At 43.9% G+C, this 18,959-nt stretch overlaps 2 protein-coding genes across 2 annotated transcripts in view; both read right to left on the bottom strand.

Moving 5' to 3' along the window:
• Positions 1-18,959, bottom strand: part of TLR8 (toll like receptor 8) — a 78,603-nt gene that overhangs the window by 30,370 nt on the left and 29,274 nt on the right. The gene's annotated exons all lie outside the window — the stretch shown is intronic.
• TLR7 (toll like receptor 7) overlaps positions 10,132-18,959 on the bottom strand; it is a 38,101-nt gene continuing 29,273 nt past the window's right edge. Inside the window, exon 3 of the mRNA XM_037821263.1 lies at positions 10,132-18,384. Coding sequence (XP_037677191.1) covers positions 15,235-18,384 — 3,150 coding nt within the window. The 3' untranslated portion in view covers positions 10,132-15,234. The remainder of the gene's footprint in view (positions 18,385-18,959) is intronic.

Genomic DNA, 18,959 nt, shown 5'->3' with positions numbered 1-18,959 from the left:
CTGCAGTTCCTCCAGGACTCGGTTTGGATGTCATCAACTCTGAGATGACTTCTCTGAACAGTCCCACTTCCGTGGGTTAGACCTCGGCTCTGTGCTCCCAGAGGGCCAAGCCATCCTCTGCTTCCCTCTCTCAAGATTCTTATCACACGGCCCTGGGCTCATTGGCTGGCTTGCTTGGCCCCAGGCTGGACTGGGAGCTCCCTGAGGACAGGTGCTTTCATTGTCATTTTATCCTTATGCACCTGACACAGTGGCTGTGGAGAGGTAGAAGCTTGGGTAAAGGTTTTTGGAATAAAGGGAAGGAGGGATGGAGAGAGAAGGAGGGAGAAGGGAGGAGAATAAAGGAAGCACTGCATAACCATAGCCGACCCTTGTGTAGAGCTGATGGTGTACCAGCCATTTTCATTGAACTCATTTGCCCCTCCCGGTAACCCTGTGATGCCGGACTGTTGTTCTGTCCAGTTTTCACAGGAGAAAACTGAGGCCCAAAGAGGTTAAAAAAAAGTCAGACTCCTCTGGCTCCAGAGCTGGCCTCTGTAGGATATTCCAACAATGTCAGGGATCACAGGGACTCATGAAAAGCCACCAAATTTAACCAAGAGGTTACTGGTGGCATTCCAGAGTGTGATTTTGACAGTGCATCAGGACCACGAGGGGTTATGGGGGTTAAACAGTAGTGGGGGTTGAAGCCAAACATAACAGCACCACCCCTCAGCCCCAGCCCCAGTGACAGCAGCACAGGACACTAGAGTACCTGCCCCCAGACCACTGCACCGACCACTGGAATCAAACCACCACCACAAGCAGGCCTGTGAGCTGGCAGGCAGGTTGCTCTATAATCCAGATCCAGTCTCTTTCCCAGCTTTCCCTCTCAATATCCCTGGACCGCTGTCCTGTTTTTCACCTGCTGTGACCATCCTTCATTCCTTGAGGGCCTTCTGTGTCTCCCTGATTCTGTGGCCTTCCCCAGGCTTCCTGGAGGTCCCCCGTCACTCGCACTGCCCCTGCCCCCCCTTTGTCAATATAGAGGGAGCTTGACTGGGCGGTGCCTTCCAGCCATGAGCTCTTGTGACGGAGCCCTTCGGCGTCTGCACTTTCAACTGGTGCCTACTCGGCCAGGCCTTCCCAGCAGATGCGAGCTCTCCAGGCCCCGCTGTGCCTCTCATGCCGTTTGAAGTCCTCCGGGCCCAGCATGGCTCTCAAGGCTATGCCATTTCTCCTCCACACCACCCTCTGCTCATCTTTATAATCCCCACTGCGGAGGGGGAAATAGCCTGCAGAGGTTCCGTGATTAGCCCAAGGTCAGCTGCAGAGCTGGGGTCCTGACCAAAAGCTCTGTTGCACCCAAGCTGGATTATATTTTGCCCTGGGTTATTCTGCCCTGGATTATATTTTGGTGGGTCCTTCTTACATTTTCTACAACACTGTAAACCTTTTGGGCCCAAGGCTATGTTTTATTCATCCAGCCTGATCTTTGGCACTTATTTGTCGATAAATGTGGGTGCAAATGAAAGGGAGACACAAGAGGATGATGGCAGTAGAATTGAGGGAAGATTTTTATATACACATTTTTTTTCTGATTTTAAAATTATGTGGTGCTCTTGAACATTCAAATACAGGAATGTGTAACATAAGATGAAAGCTCTCCAAATTCCTCTCCTCAAAGATAACCATTATTAACAGTTTGTAGTATATTCTTCAAGATTTTTCCTATGTATATATGGACGTATAATTACATACCGAATTCTTCCAGTTTGTCTTAACTTTTTGAAATTACAAACAATATTGCAACACACCTTTGGAGGGAAGATAATTTCAAGAGATGTGCATTCCAGTGAGGAGAAAAACACAGCAGAATGGAAAAGAGTGATTATGCCACCAAAAGACTGTGTGTGATGAGGGAGGGTATGGAACCAGGAACAAGGGTGACAGTTTTTCAGCTTATAAAGGTCAGGAGCCACCTCTTCCTGGGGGATAGGAAAGAAGGAGGATAGGAGGAGTCTTGTGGTTGTGAGACAGTGAGGAGATGGGGGCATAAACATGTTTTTGTGTAGAGAGGAAGTGCACCTTGCAGTCCTGGCATTTCTTTGTAAAGTAGGAGGTGAGGTTGTGTTCTGGGGGATAGGGCATCTGCGGACAGGTCAGCAGCAGAGGCTGAAAAGTATGGGCAGAATTGGGAGACAGCCACTTAATTCAGAAATGCAAGAGCACTCTGGAACAGCAACAGAGCAAGCCATTTGGACCAAGGCCCAGGGCTCGGCATAGAGAGGAAATTCGTGGAGGGCAATGTCTGTCATTTTGAGTGGTTGTCCAGGGGGACGTTTTAATGCCATTTCTCATAACCCCAAGTACCTTCTTCCCTCTCTCCCCAAATGTTTTCTTTTCGCACTTCTTCTAATTCTCTTTTCCTAGTCTTCATTCTCTAGAAGTAGTGCTCTTAGAGCTGGAGGAAAACATTTTTGTTTCTTCTTTTCTGCATCTGTACCCCCAGGGATCTCAGAAACGGCTTCACCTGTTGGGGATAACTTCTGGACGATCCAGCCAGTGGCAAAGGCGTCAATAACCATCCTGCCATTAGATGGCGCCCACCGCCTAGTATTTCAGACTTTCCTAATCGGACAACTTGGTATTTTCTGTGTGATAACGAGTAGGATAAAATGAGTACACATTTAAAAATTTCTGTAAAAGTTAATGATAGCCGTGCATGTATAAAGTTTATTCCTGGTTTGGGGGCACTTTCAGATAAGGCAGCCAAAGTTTTCAAATTAAAAACAAACACCATAAATTAAAGCAAATACCGTAAAACAATAATCTTTTTTCCTCCCATTTTGGGAGTAGGTAGAGGATTTTAACTACGTTTTGAGCTTGAGGGGTCAATTTCATAAATCATGAATGTTATGGAATAAAGCTCAGACTTCACATCCTATATTTTAAATTCACCCACTGAGTTAGATTTTTTATACCAGATTATATAATAAAGGCAGGTGGAAGGTGTTCAAATAGTCGAACATAGGTCTGATGTATCTTGTGTGACTCAGTTCACCAACTCAAATGTGCAGAAAGGCAGCTTTGTTTTCTGTGACTCAGTTTTGTTTCTATCTCTGATCTTTCATCCTGCTTGACTCGCAAGAAGCGTAAGTCAGCCCTTCCAGGGGGTTCTTCCAGGGTTTGGGCACAGTTTATGAGTCTGATCTAGCGACAGATGAGGGTGGTTGTGTGTGACTGTGTGTGTGTAGGGCAATCCATTTCTTAATCATTTTCCGCTTAGAGTTGGCAGGTTCCCTGTGTTCTCAGGACCAACAGGGTCCAACTCTCCTGTTCCCTTCCTACCTCCTTTCCCTCTTTGTTTCTCTCTCCAAAAGGGCTGTAGGAACAGAGTTCCCGTTTGCATTTTCAACCTCCTCTAGGATCCCCAAGACCTTCAGGTCTTTAGCAGACGAAATCCAGGTTACCTGTGCCTGAGACAATGTGTACAGAACTTAAGGTCAGCTTGACTGGGAAAGATAAAGATGACTTTCTCAAAGAGGACTCTGCCTCCCAGTGCCATCCCAGCGCCCAAGGATATAGATACAAATTATGTACATAGCAGGGTTCTGCAAGGGTTAGTCTTTCCGTCACTGGAATCAGAATCATCTGGGTTCTTATTTGAAACGCAGATATCAGGATCCCATCCTCAGATATGTTGATTCAGGGGCTCCGGCGTAGAGCCTTGGGGTCTGCTAGTGATTCTATTAGCCAGAAAAGTTTGAGGCCCACGCAGCAGAGCAGGGGTTCTCCAAGTGTGGTCCCCATACCAGCAGCAGCAGCATCTCCTGGGGGCGTGTTAGAGATGCAAATTCTCAGGCCCTATCCCCAGATCTACCGAATCAGAAACTGTGAAGTGGAGCCCAGCAATCTGTTTTAAGAAACCTGGCCCCTCCAGGTGATTCTGACGTACACGCAAGCTTGAGAACCACTTGTCATGGAGCAGTGAGTCTAAAGCCATGCTTCTCAACTTTGCCTGCTTAAGAGAATTACCTGCTAGCTTTAAAACCCAAAGACCCAGGCTGTACCCCAGACCAATTAAATCAGAGTCTCCATGGCTGGGACCCAGGCATAGTAGTTTTTCAAGCTCTCTAGGTAATTTCAAGGTGCAGCCAAGGTTATGAACCACTGTAACAGGTGGGTTACAGTGATATCTGAATCACTGGGACTTTCTCCCAGTAAACATGCACTCCCTGCCGGGATCTTCTGATGCTACCCCCACCCTGAGAATCTCCGGGGTCGTAAGCCTTGTTATTGATGGGACTGGGCCATGTTCCACGTGCGCATTTCCCAGAAGCTATGTGGTGGAAGTTGTGGAGGTTTGGGAACGTGGGAAAAAAAGTTGAAAACCACTGGTCTAGAATAATATAGGTCTACTGTGTTCCCGCTGGCATAAAAAATAATTATAAAAACATTAATTAAAATTTTGTTTACACCAATAATCTATATTAGGTTGTTGCTTTTATGAAAGCAAATAAGTTGCAAACATTTTCATGGGCACTAACTGCTTTAATAAAAGTATAATATATAAATATATATAATATATAAAAGTTTGCTTGAGACCTTAATAAAATCATGAAGTTTTTACTCCAGTGAGTATCTTGAAAATAGGAGTGAAACCAGAGTTCTGATTTATGAGTTTGTAAACTGCATATAGTCTTTAAAAAACATCCACAACGTTCAACTATAGTTGGTTCTTTGAACTCTCTTTATAGACGGTAGTATATTTAAGGCACTTCCATGTGACAAATCAGTTGTATACGCAATTGCACGGCGTGTGATAAACTCTCCTTCACTACCAAACCGTGTGGGTTATCAAAAACCTCCACAACTTCCACTGCAGAGCCTCTCACACCAATTCTCTTGGTATCAGAGACTGCAGCCGGCAACTGCAAAGCCTGCAGTAACTTGATCACTTCGATTCTGACTCTAAGCACCTGTGTTAGGCCAGACCCCACAGGGCAAGGGCAGTCCTGTGCTTGCCCTTCAAGTAGCAGTCGCAAGTTCGGGGGTCCCCCAGGGCTACCCGCACTTCTGACAATTGTCTACAAATTCGGGGTTTCCCACCCACCTCGGGTTCAATAATTCGCTAGAACAGCTCACAGAAGGAACTCCCTGAAAGTGCTGTACCTTAGCATTATCGCTTTATTATAATCAAAGGATACAAATCAGAAGAAGCCACAAGAAGCGCATAGGGCAAGGTCTGGGAGGGTCTGAAATGCAAGCTTCCGTGTTCTCTCCATGTGGAGCTAGAACGCATCACCCTCCTGTCACAGAGATGTATTTTCTCAATCATGGAAGCCCATCGGGACTTCGAGGGTCCTAGTTGTAGTTGGGGTCTCCTTACGTAGATGTGATTGATAGAATCCATGTTCACGTGGTTGAGCTCAATCTGCAACCGCCCCCCACCCCCACCCCAGGTCCGGCAGGTGGGCTGATAGGACCTGGCTAAGAGGCCCAACTCCCCATCACATGGTTGGTCTCTCTGATGGGGCTGCCCCCCCCACCCTAAGGCTGCAGGTGTGGCCGGCCCCTCCCTGTCCCCTCCTTAGCATAGGAACTATCAGGTGTGGTCCTGGCCCACCATGAAGACCCTCCCAGCACAGGAAGTTTCAAAGATTCAGAAGTTGCTTCCCCAGGAACTGAGGACAAAGACCAGACAAGTTTTTCATTATACCACACAAACTAATTTAGAGAATTGCCTATCATCAGTGTTTCTCAAACTTTAGTGCATATAGTAATCACCTGAGAACCCGGGGCTCTAGTTAAACTTCAGATTCTGATAAATTTCTAACAAGCTCCCAGGGGCCAGTGCTGCTCTGGCCTGGGAGCATGTGGAGGAACAAGGAAGTAGACACCCTATCTTGGTTTCCTTATCACCCACTTGCTTTCCAACCAATCTGAATTTAGCCTTTCCCTTCTGCCAAGAGAGCTCATTCTAAGGTCACCAGTCACCTCCAGTTTGCTAAATTAAATGGCCACTCTGCAGTCTGCATCTTCCTTTTCAGCTCAGCAGCATGGGACTCTGTCCTTAGCATCCTCACGTCCCTTGATTTCTTAGACTCTGCTCACCTGTTTTTTCTTTTCTCTCTCTGCCCTCCCCTTCTCATTTTCCTTTGCAGGCTTAGCGTCTTCTACCAGCTGTGAAATATTGGAATTCTTCCAAACTCAATTCCAGTCACCTTTCCCTTTTTACTCTACACCCTTTCCTTAGGTCAGGGGTTCTCATGTGGGGTGGGTGGCTGTGGATTTTACCCACCAAGGGACATTTGGCAACATCTAGAGACATTTTGGGTTGTCACAAGTGTGTGTGTGTCGGGGGTGGGGGGCAGGGTATGTCTGACATATAGTGGGTAGGGGTCATGGATGCTGCTAAACATCCTACAATGCACAGGGCAGCTCCCCACTTCCTCAGTCCCAATAAAGAACCATCTGGCCCCAAATGTCAGTAATGTCAAGGTTGAGAGACTCCACCCTGGGACAGTACTTCTTAAACTGTACCAAGCATGGGAATCACCTGGGTCTCTTGTTAAAATTCACATGCTGATCAGCAGGCCTGAGGTGGGGCCTGAGATTCTGCATTTCTAACCCGCTCCCAGGTGATGCAGGCATTGCTGCTCTGGGGACCACAGCTGGAGTAGCAAGGCCCTAGGTGTCCATGACTGCCATTGCCAAGGGAGACTTCAGCTGCATGTCTGTAGCTCAGCTCTCTCCCTAGGGCCAACTCCCAACTCAGCAGCTCCAATCCGGATATTCAGTCTCAAAATTCAATAAGACTAAGACACTCTCATGATCTTCCACCCCCAAATATGCTCTTCTTTCAGTGTGATTCTCTTCAGTAACTCATTGCTCACATCTCAACTCAGGTGGCCTTTCTCAGGGCGGCTGGCTCCTCCCACTCCCCATCTGACTTAGTTGACTCAGTTCTCTGAGTCGTACATGAGAATTATATAGTCTTATAGAACTCTCTTCTTCTCCTTCAAAACACTTGCATCTCCCTCAGTGTGGTGATCTGATTAATGGGTTTTTGAATAAGCTCTGTGAGAACAGGGAATGTTTCTATTTATGTTCACCATTGTCTCCTCAGCCCATCAGGCCTGACTCATGGTGGGCACACAATAAATACTTATTGACTGACTGAATACAATTATCAGCTTCTGAATATGACATCTACATAAGGAAAGATACAGATTTCATTGCTACATTTTATACCATCTCATGAATGCCTATAGGAAATTATGGAACGTAATCGATAATAATGAGTCTTGAAAATTATATTTTTAGCTCTCCTGAAGATAGGGACTCTGCCTTCCCTGAGGCATATACACAATAAAGGGAGATCTGTAAGCTCTGGTCGCCAGCTCTAAAGAGAAGAGTCTTCTTTGTCTCATGAATCCAAGCCCGGCATCATGTTCACAGACCTATTAGTATAGACAATTTCATTGGGATTTTATTTATTGTTGATTTAGACTGGTACTTTAGAGGGAGTTTTCTTTTCTCTCTACATTTCAACATCAACCCCATGATGAGGAAGAATGGGGTCATGTTCCTCTTCCCCTCTCCCCTTTCCTGTGCTTCTCACACGTGATGGAGTGACTTGTCTGGCAACTGGGAGGAAGTGCTCGCTGCTCCTGTTTGGTCCAGCGTCTTGGCTCTGGGTTCTCTTGGGACAGCCTGCTCGAAGAGCACACCCTGTCTTTGCTGCTGGTGCTCCAAAGTGAGCTGTCTGCGGCAGGGAGCCCTTGCTCTGGATTGAAGGCTGTCCCTGGGTGGGTCAATTCAGTGGAGTGGGAGGAGTGGAGAGTTACAAGCCAAGTTCAGCAAATGCTGTATTTTAACTCTGCCTGTCTCCAGAGCGTATTGCTCAGCCGGAGAGAGGTGTAAGTAACTGGCTCCTTCCAAGCCCCACAGTTACGGAAACTTCAGACTTTCTAAGTGGCATTCTGACTTCCCGGGTGTGTTTTGCCAAGGCTTGACTTGGCACAGCTCTGGAGGCCAGCACCTCCTATGGAGAGATAAACCCTACCCACTCTGTTCTCAGAAGAAACCACTTTAAACGTTTTCATGTAAACTTTGACATCATCTCCCTCAACATGGCTTTTTAAATGAATTATGAAACAGGCTATGTCTAGAAGGTTTTAAATTCACTATACCCAGAGTCAGGGGAGATAGCAGAAGGAAAGGGGAGGAAAAATGGGAAGAGCTCAATTCTGAGTCTTACAGGGAAAGAACCATCACAGAGTTTTATGCAAACCAACATTTGGGGCTAATTCACACTTTTGATTTTCTTCTTCTTTTTGTGGGATCACAGGAAAAAGCAGAACTGGGGAAATCTGGGAAGTTGGATGAACAAAGAGGGACTTTCCTCACATAAGTGTTGAGCAGGAAGTGGTCAGCTTTCTCATGATAGAGTGGTTTATGGAAAATGAGAATGTATATTTTTAAAAAGCCTACAGAGATGAGCTCTGGGTATCTGGGGCATCTCTGGAAAGTTTGATGGACTTGAATCCAGAGAAAATGAGACAAGACTGAGCAGTGGTTGAGAATATGTAATGAGTGGAAGAGCTGAGTGCCATCCCTTTAAATAAAAATATACTTTAAATAAAAAATACTTTGAAAATAATATATGAATACAGTCAATGAAATGTTGAGCATAAATTTTATATATATAGCAGGAATGGTTAGTAGAAGATTCCCAGACATATACTAAAAAAAAAAAAAAAGATTAAAAATATTCACTATATGGGGAATATAGAATTAGTCTCTTGAGATGATCAAATAAATTGATTCTAAATTTAAATGGTAAAATAAAAAGATATAAGGATATAAGTTAACATTTATGGAGAACTTGATAGATGTCAGACCTTATACTGAGTACTTTTCATGGATTAGTCGTACAATTTAGTCCTACAACTAACCCATGTAGGAGGTGGCTGTGGACTTGTCAGTTAGTCTAATATATGCACATACCCACAAACACAAACAAATACACACATACATATATATCTATGCATATACACACATGCATGTATAAGTATATGTATGAATGTGTGTGTGTATCTGTGTGTGTGTATATGTGGATATGTGTATCTATGACAAATAAGCATTCCATTCCACCATCGTTGACTTGGTAAGTAACTTTGTCTGTGGGAAGCTAGCCATGAAACACCCAAACATCTTGCCCACCCAGTGGCAGTTTTTATGAACTGACAGTCAAGTAGAAGGACCAAGATGGCTAACCCTCAAACTACCAAGTTCCAGCAGGCTTCAAAGATGTCGTTTATGGGCCTCGGGGGTGGTAGGAGGGGGATGGTTAGTGGTTGGATTGTTCAGGAGAGAGAGAAAGAAAGAGACGAGAGGGATTCTGTTGCTACTTAAACCACAGTTTAACACTGGGGGCCACGTTCTATGAAAAGAGGAAATACCTAGTATGGGAAAGAGGGCGGCTCTCTTCATTAACTCGGGTTTTGTCACCTCCTCCACGTGCAAAGGGCATCCCACGACCAGCCCTACCTTGAGACACCAAGCAAAAGCAATAGAAATAAGTGGTGGAACCAACGATTTCATAGTCTGTGGTCACCAAATCTTTTTATATTGCCCTCCTATCAATAAACAAGGTTTAGCATACATCCCTACCTATTTCTGTACTAATACATTGTTATACCACCAAAAGAACCACAATCAGATTTTTTAAACATTTTTTATTGTGAAATATGACATATATACAGAAAAGTGATAACTTTCAAAGTACGGTTTAACAAGTGGTTATTGAGCAAATTTCAAAGTATTGTGTGGGTTACAATTCCACAGTTTCAGTTATTTCCTTCTAGTTGTTCTAATACACTAGAGACTTAAAAAATCTATATAATGATTCAGTAGTCATAATCCTTTGTTGAATCCTGTCTTATCTGTTGCTACTCCTCCCTCTCGTTTGATCACTGACTCAATCTTCAGGGATATCTGGGCCATGACCACTCTAAACTTGTTCATATTGAAAAGGGGTGTCGACATTATGGGAAAGAGGGATGCAGCTGGTTGATGTTCTTGAAGAGACTGGTGCCTCTGGGTTTTGGGACTTATCTGGCATAGGAACAATCTGGAGGTTTTAAGTTTCTGAAAAATAAACTTAGTGAGTGAAACTTTATTATAGAGTCTCAGATAGGAACCTGGGTATTCTTTAGGATTTTGGGGAATACTGTTGGTTTGGGCTTGGCTTACTGTGGCCATTTGCAGTACCTAGCCGAAACCTGAATAAAAGTAACCTCCAGGACAGCCTCTCAACTCTATTTGAAATCTCTTAGCCCCTGAAACCTTATTTTGTTACATTTGTTTTCCCCCTTTTGGTCAAGAAGGCATTCTCAATCCCTTGATGCCAGGGTCAGGCTCATTCCTGGGAGTCGTGTCCCATGTTGCCAGGGAGACTCACACCCCTGGGAGTCACAAACAGAATTTTTAAAAGATGATTATATCTATTCTTACATTTTTCTTTCCACACTCTACTGTGGAGACCTAGTCACGAGAGAGTCTCAGAAGCGGACCCTCAACATCCACGAGGAGCCGCGTAGTCCACTAGGTGGCACTGTGCGCCATACCCCACGTCTACCATTCAGAGACGAGGAAATTTATGGTAAAGCCATCCTATTACCCCCTTCAGCCACCTGCTCCTCTCTCTTCTAAATCCATCCCAGCGTTCTTGTCCAGATTGTCTTCACATTCTAGCCCTGACCAGAACTCCCAGGCCTAAATAGTTCAGTTATATCCTTCATAAAAGGTGCTTAGTGGAAAGTGATTGTTCTTAAAGTTCAGCTCCAATCCCTGGCAAGGTTAAGAGCACTGAGGGTCACACATAGAAGGGAAATGAGGAAGTGGGCATATCTGGGGGGCTCAGGCTTTCTTTGTATTAGCAGTCTCTGGGTTCTCAAAGGAATATATGTGGTGCTTCCCAAACTCTGCAGACCACCTGCTTCAGAACCTCCCAGGCTAATTTTCAGAAATGCAGATCTCTGGGCCCCAGAGGCTAGGATCTCTGGTGTGGGGGCCTGGAATCTGCATTGTTTCCAAGCTCCTTAGAGGATTCTGGTCTCCAGTAAAATCAGAGACCCAGTTGGTCCGGTTGGACAGAGTTAGGTCACCCAGGTGGGGCCATTTACTTTCTCTATGACCTTGGGCAGTTGACTTAAACTCTCTGATCCCACCTTCATCTCTGAGTTAACCTATCATCTTTAAGATGGAAGTACTAATACCCTCCTCCTAGAAGTGATGAGAAGGCTTAATGGAATAAGGCAAGCATTTAACTGGTGTTTGCTGCCTAATAAATGTGACTTCCTTCTCTCCTCCTCCTCCACCACCACTTGACAACATTGTCTGGGTATGAGTGACTTCATCATGTGCCTTCTTCCTAAGATTCTATTGCTCAAGATGTCAACTCCTGCAACTCACTATTGTGAAAGCCCCTAGGATCTACGACCTATTCCAGTGCCTCCACCAGTGAGAAGCAAAGCAGTCACAGGTATCGTACAAAAGAAGTAGGGAGTCCTACTCAGCTGCCTCTCTCTGGCCTCAGCCTCAGGGGCTGCCACGGGCCAGAAGAACATTGAGAGCCTTTTTTCTGTCTGGGGGAGCACTGCCTGCCTCACTCTTCCCACTGGTGGACTCCAGAGATGGCTGAAAACTGCTACAAGCCAACAGGACATTCCACCCCCTCCGGATCATCCCAGACTGTTTCTAAGGGTGCGCACTATGAAATGCCATAACTCACATCTCCTCAGTCATTTTAAGTCTGGGCTTTTCCAAATCAGCTCATTCATTTACATCACCCAAAGAGGGAAGAAGACGTAAAAAGAAATAAAACCACTGAAATGTCATCACAAATATGTTAGAAATTAGTTACCACCCGAGATTAAGGCAGTCTTAAAGGCAGAGCACCAAGTCAAATTCAGTTTCTTAAATCATATGCTCGCCTGGTTGAGATGAGCAGATAGAAGATGGATTTGAATGTGGCAGAGAGTCCAGCCAATGTCACCCATGAGAAGTTTCCCAGAGCCAATTATAGAAGGTTGTGTTCACCAAGGCAGGTGGGGATTTACTCTGTGTGTGTGAGAGAGAGCTGTTTGAAACCCCAGACACACACAAAACCACCCCTTCAACCAGAAGAAGCCACCTGCAACAACGGTCACTTCCTTTTTATTCTTGTGTGTTACATGAAGCTTGCCATGGGTATCTAGAGCAAAAGAGAAAACCCAGGGGAGGGATGGGAGGATGGTCGGGGGAGGTGAAAGAAGAAAGATTGAAAATAAATAAAATCCAAAACAGTGTAGTAATTTCATTCTCACCAGCATGGATGGTCCTAGCAGGCCCCAGGGCTTTTCCCCACAATCACACCAGGGATTGGGATGTTTTCTCTCTTTTTAACCCTTCCATTTCCCTATGTTGGTTGGTTGGTTGGTCTCATATTCTCCTTCATTGCATTGACTTGGTGAAATGCGCTAATTTTCTGTCTTGGTGTTCTCTAAAGCACATCTCTCTTTAAGTCCCGCACAATCACTGACTTTGGTTTCTCTCACACATTGCCAGTTGTACTTTGGGAGATACCATTGCTTCTGGGCTCTGCCCCTGCAAACCACCAAGGAGGGGCTTGTTCCCATGACCCAGCTAATCTTCCCCCTAGCCAGCATTCCCTGCGCACTTTAGCAGAAGTCAGCAGAGGAGGAAGAGGAAACAAATCAAATCTCATCAATACTCTTGTTTTAAAATTGGGCTGTAAGTTTCTAGCAGGATGTGCAGCCTCATTCTCCCGTTCACTCTGGGTCAGGACAAGACAGAGGCTATCAACACAAAGCGTGTTTTATGGGAAAATAAAGGCCTGAGAAAGAAGCAGAGCCTGTATTCTTGCCATTCCTACCACAGCTTCCTTGGAGATTGGGGAACAAGATGCCCATGTTCTCAAGTCACTGTACCCCATCATGTACTGTATGTTCCCTGACTACAATTGAAGGAACCCGCAGGACCTAAAAGAGTGTTCCAACAAATAGAGCTGGACATAGACCTAAGGATGGGGCTGAGCGGTTCTGACTCAGGAGCAGGACTGTGATCGGACTCATCCTCTCCTTCCTCTTGAAACCTCAGACACTTTTCTGGTCTTTTTCTCAGCCATAACACTTGCACTGCCCAACACCTGCCTCTGCTTGAGTCCTAAAAATGCCCAAGTCTTTCTGAGGTACAGTATCTGTCTGAGGAGGAAGGGCATAGCCTACCAGGTATGGGGTTGCAAGGGCCTGGGGGCCAAGCCTTGAAGGTAGAGTGGAATTTATGGAGAATCTGGGAGTCCCTTCGGGCATGCAGCCCACCAGAGGTGGGTCAGCCGAGAAAGAGGCTGTATTTAGAGCTCTGCAGGGACTTGGCAGCAATGCACCCCTTGGAGCCTGAGCTGGTGGCTTTTGAGCTGAGCCAGCTATAGACTTCCCAGAGGACCCACAGAAAGTTAAAAGAGTGACTTGTCAAGATTACAAAGGAATTAAAACTAAGACCATCTGTTACTGAGTTTTGGTGTGTTTTCCTAAAACAAACCACTGAACTGAACTTCATGTTGAAATATGTCTGTGGTTTCAGAGTTGCATTATTTTCAGTTTCCCTTCTTCTTGATCCATTGCAGAAAATGTTGAAATTGTCTAACCATAAATTACCAAAATAATTAAAACCTTATGTATTTACGTGTTTTAATAGAAGAAAAATTATGATGGTCAATAGTCAAAATTTTATGGTGTTAACTTTGTTTACACTGAACAGGAAAGGTATAGATTAAGCACAATAAAGCTTGCAGAAGTTGTCAAATAGTGGATACTAGCAACTTAATTACTTCTATATTCATTCTGGATATTAATTTCAGAATTTGTGACCCTTATTAATTGATCACATATCCTTTGGAAATACTTCATTTACTACGTATTTACAGCTATACTTAAAGTAAAATCTTTGATATTTCCATAGATGATGAAAATATAGTGTCTCCAAGCTAATGTCCCAGGATTTGTCCCATGAACACAATTTTCCAAATGGCACAGACATCTCTGTAGGATAACTTTGTTCATGAAATCAAGGGACTTGGTGGGGTTCCAAACTTTGAACTCATGTGATTCATACCAAGTTGGAAGGCCATAGCTTGGTTCTTTTTGTTGGTTTTGAGTACTGAAGCTGAAGTTCAAAACGGAAACTTTCTCATTAAGGTCCGTAAACCTCTGTTTCTCCTGCTCCCCCACCTCTGCAAAATGAAAGGAGTCCATATAATTGTCATCCCTGCCTGATAACTATGAACAAATAAATAAATGCTCTCGGTGTCCTCCTTGAGGGTCGATTGTCAAATCCATCTAATGTTGGTGGATCGAGGTCTCAGATAATTACAAATATTTGGCAGCAATTAATTAAGCAGGGTTTGAAAGATCATTGGATGAAAATTTTCCTTTGAATATAGTACTTTGCAGTACAGATGAAAATATTTAAGCAGATAATCATCAGAGGTAAAGAGCATCAATTTGTAGAGAATTCAGATCATTAAAACTTTTGTCCATTTGTAGGGAAGCCGTGTCTTTTAGTGGTAAAGATGTTTCTCATGATTTCCCCATGGAACCCAGCAGCAGCAGGTCCCAGATTTAAGAAGTACTGAAGCAGCAACCATCTGCCTGGTGCCAACACTTAGTCTACACAGAAGGGGCTAGATGATGCTGAAGCAAATGCTTGAGGAGTGAGTTAGCTGATTGGGTTTTTATTTCACTGACTGAACTATGGTACATTGTGGTGCCACATAGACAGAACCTGGGCATTTCCCCCCTATTTCTGAATACACCAGTACTTATTAAGGTAGAAGCATGGTTTTTCTCAATTTCACGATTGCTTGTATGTTTCATCGGCACAGTTACAGGAGAATCAGAGCCCCGTGTATTCTACTTGCCATTCTGCTCCTAGTAGAATTTTATGCAAGCGCCTAGGGGAGAGACTCAAGTACAGATGGAGACACAGAGAGATAATAAGCAAGACTCAATGTTATAGAAATCTCATCTTTCCAACTCCTGTGTGTAATGTTGGTGACTTTCTTCTGATAGGGGTCATTCTTGGAGAAGTTCAAAACACCGTTTTGGCAGGACATTGATGAGAGAATCCAGGCAGCCCAGTGTCAACAACTTGGCAAGCTAGACTGTCACATTTTGCAAAGAAGGGTTAGACTGTCTCTTTGAACACCTGACTATAGGCCACATGATTGTCTGTGGCCAGGGCATTTTTCAGACATTGCCAGAAGTATGGGTGGGCCTGTGGATTTGTTGGCCACTGAAGGACAGAACGCCCACAGAGCCTCTTCCGAAGCTGGAGGAACTTGGACTTCTGAAGGGGCTTCTCCAGAAATATCAAGATAATCACATCTACTTTTTCATCTATGAGCCTCTGATGGGACAGGTAAAATGCTATCTTAAAGTTCTCAGTCTTGGCGTAGTTGTCCGTCATCACAAACACCGTCTTTTTGCTAAGCTGTATGCTCTGGGAAAGATTTTCCAGAACTGGCTGCCCTGGTAACCAGTCCCTTTCCTCAAGACATAAATTAAAACGTTTCTCTCTTGGGTCTTCTAATTTTGCCACCAGTTCGTCCAAAACCCATTCGGTCACTGCTGGGTCTCTAGTGTCATACACAATAAAAGCATCATAGCAAGGATCTGGTGATATCAGACGCTGATACCCCTTTATTTTTGCCTTGCAGAAATGGTAACTATACCACACATCCCAGAAATAGAGGTGGTTTGCTGTCATAACCATCATCAGAAAGAGAGCCATGGAAATGGAAAATGAGTACAGGATCAAGTTAGTCAGATCTAACTCACAGGTGTACAGATCCAGGGAGACCACACTCTGGCCCTTGTGTACCCCTGGCCCCACACAAGTCACCTCTGTGGCCAGGTAAGGAATGGTGACTTCTGTGTGGTTAACCCACCAGACAAACCAGACAGCATCACAGTTGCACAGAAACCGATTATGGTGCAAAAGCAACATTTCCAGATTGTTGAGGACATTTTCTGGAAAGCTAGTCTTTTGGATAACCTGGATTTTATTTGAGCTGAGGTCCAGATAGCGCAACTGGAAAGCATCCTGAAGAAAATACTTTGTCAGATGCCTGATTTGATTATGCTTAAGAATCAGTTTCTTGAGGCTTCTGGAACAGTTGGATAATTTCTCAGGGACAGTCTTTATCTGGTTGTGGCTGAGGTCCAAAGTTTCCAGATTCTCTAGAAAGTGGAGTTTTCCCCAATTAAAAGACTTGAGCCCATTTTTGACCAAGTAGAGGGTCTTTAGATTCGGAGGCATACCGTCAAAAACTCCAGGAGGCAAGAAACTCAGGGAATTTTCAGAGATGTCTAATTCCTCTAAGTTTAGCAGATTCTTGAAGAATTCCAAATATCTGTTATCACCATCTCTCCATAAAATATCCAAGTGGTTTCCTCTGAATTCCAAAACTCTAAGAGATTCACTTTCCATGGTCCTGCTGGTGGAGGTAGTGATGTCATTGTTGTTCATCATCAGTTTCTTCAGAACCTTTAGGTTCTTGGTAAAGTTTAGCATGTGAGTAATTCCTTCTGATTGAAAGTAATGGCTGTTACTACTTATATCCAGAACTTCTAGGTTGGGTAGCTCCTTAAATGCTGTTGAGTAGAGTAAATCAACCCGGTTGTTAGAAAAGTCCAAATATTTCAACTCCACTAAAGGCTGGAATTCGCTGCCATTAAGAGTTTGGCTAATGCTGTTTCCTGACAAGTTTAGGCATTTGAGGAAAGAAAGATTTTTAAAATCAGAGGGTTTGATAAAAAATATATTATTTTTACTTAGATCCAAGGTCTGACCATACACATAGCAATCTTCATTACGAGGCAAGATGAAAGGAGTCTCTTTGCCTTTGGCCCTGCAGCTCCTTGCATACTCATCATATCTGAAATAATGTAATGTGTCAAAGACCTGGGGCCCATAACTCTCTACAGAAGTTCTGGTGTTAGGGCAGAAGCCAACTTCACTTGAATCTCCTGAAGGTGATATTTTATTCACTGAAAGATCTATGACTTTCAACCTTTCAAATTCCTTAAATATGCCGAGGTCAGCAATTTTTATAAAGTTAGTGCCAAGATCAAGGACTTCAAGTTTGGGAAGACTATATAATGGGGAGAGGTTAAGGCTCTTCAGCTCCTTAAAGATGTACCCTTTGATCCGCAAAATTTTCAGGTTTTTCAGTGAAGAAAATGCATCTGAAAGATTCACAAATGCGTGATAGACCTGAAGTTCACAATTGAAAGACAGGTCCAATTGGACAAGGTTGGGAAGAAAATGCAAAAATTTGGCATCTCCCATTTCTTTGGCCAAGAAGTTTTGGGAAAGATCTAGCTCCTCAAGTTTGTGAGTGTTTTTAAACCATCTTGGGCACACACTCTGAAGTGAGTTACTATGCAGACGTAAAACTTTTAATTCCATCAATGCATCAAAAGCATGATCATGAATCTCCAAGGAAGAACTATTTTTACAGGGTGTACAAGGAAATGGTACATTATCACAACGAGGGCAGTTTCCACTAAGATCAAGAATTTGTAGTTGGTTGAGGTTATTAAAATCATGTTCTTGGATTTTTACAATGATGTTGTTGTAAAGATAGAGTTCGGTTAAAGAAGATGGCAAAATAGTGGGGACAGCTGTGACATTGTTATCTTTTAGGGAGAGCACTTTTAACTTTTTCAGGTGTTGGAAGGCATTTTTTTCGATTGAAAATGAAACATTGCAAGGATTGCGAAAGTAACAGTTTTGGCCCAGGTAGAGTATTTCTATCTTGGCCAGTTCTGTTAGATTGTCTTTGATGATAGAAAAGATGTTGTTAGCCTCAAGGCTTAGCAGCTGTAAGCTGGAAGGAAGCCCCTGAGGTATCTCCAGTAGCTGGTTTCCATCCAGGTAAAGGGATTTTAAACGAATGAGTTTACTAAAGCTGCTTGGTTTAATCTGCAGCCTCCTGGTACATACATGGTCTTTCGGCCCCAGTCGAACAGGCACACAGTTGCATCTGAAATCGATCTCTACCAAGTGGTCCAGCTTGTGGAAGGAGTCTGGGGAGATGCCTGGGATGCGGTTAATGGTGAGGGTAAGGTTGGTGGCATTGGTGGGAATACCTTCAGGGATTTCCATCAGATGCTTGTCTGAACAGTCCACGGCCACTTGGGTCTTTGTAGCATCCACCGTGACATCACAGGGCAGAGTTTTAGGAAACCACCTAGCCCCAAGGAGTCTGGAAATTAGGATCATGTTTAAAAGGATAAGAAATTGTCTATTTGATGTCCACATCAAAAATGCCTGAAAGTATAAGAAAGAACAAATTACGAGTCTGAAATACACCAAGAATAGGAATGAAAAATTCCCATTTGCTGCCTCTGTTTTGCTACATTTTCAGAATCAACAATTCAGGTCTTATTATCAACGGTCTAAACAGCACCTCCAGCCCATGATTGCATTTATCAATTACTGAGGTTGGCAAACAGGGCAGTTACACATTTAGTTTTTAGCATCTTAGCTTTTCAGTTTCATGGGTTTTCAGGTGGTAGAAGCAGCATTTTCCTGTTCATTATTTCTTAGAAAGATACAGTAGAAAGAGCCAATGGTTGGCTGCCAAGGTCTGAAATTGTGGGGGTTACAGAAGTTAAAATGTAAATATACTTGGGAAGAATGATGTTAAGACTTCAGCACGACTATTGTTTGCTTGCTAAGCCAGCCCTGGTTACAAGCCTTTCACAATATTTGAGCCTCATAATAGTCTAAGTATCCCCATTTTACAGATGAAAACAGCACAGCAATATTAGCTGTTTTGCCCAAGGTTACCCAACTAATAATTGGCATTTGACTGTCAAACATACACTCCTGTCACTTCAGTA

Source organism: Choloepus didactylus, chromosome X, assembly GCF_015220235.1.
Source record: "Choloepus didactylus isolate mChoDid1 chromosome X, mChoDid1.pri, whole genome shotgun sequence".
NCBI lineage: Eukaryota > Metazoa > Chordata > Mammalia > Pilosa > Megalonychidae > Choloepus > Choloepus didactylus.
This window is presented reverse-complemented; position numbering and strand designations above follow the sequence as displayed.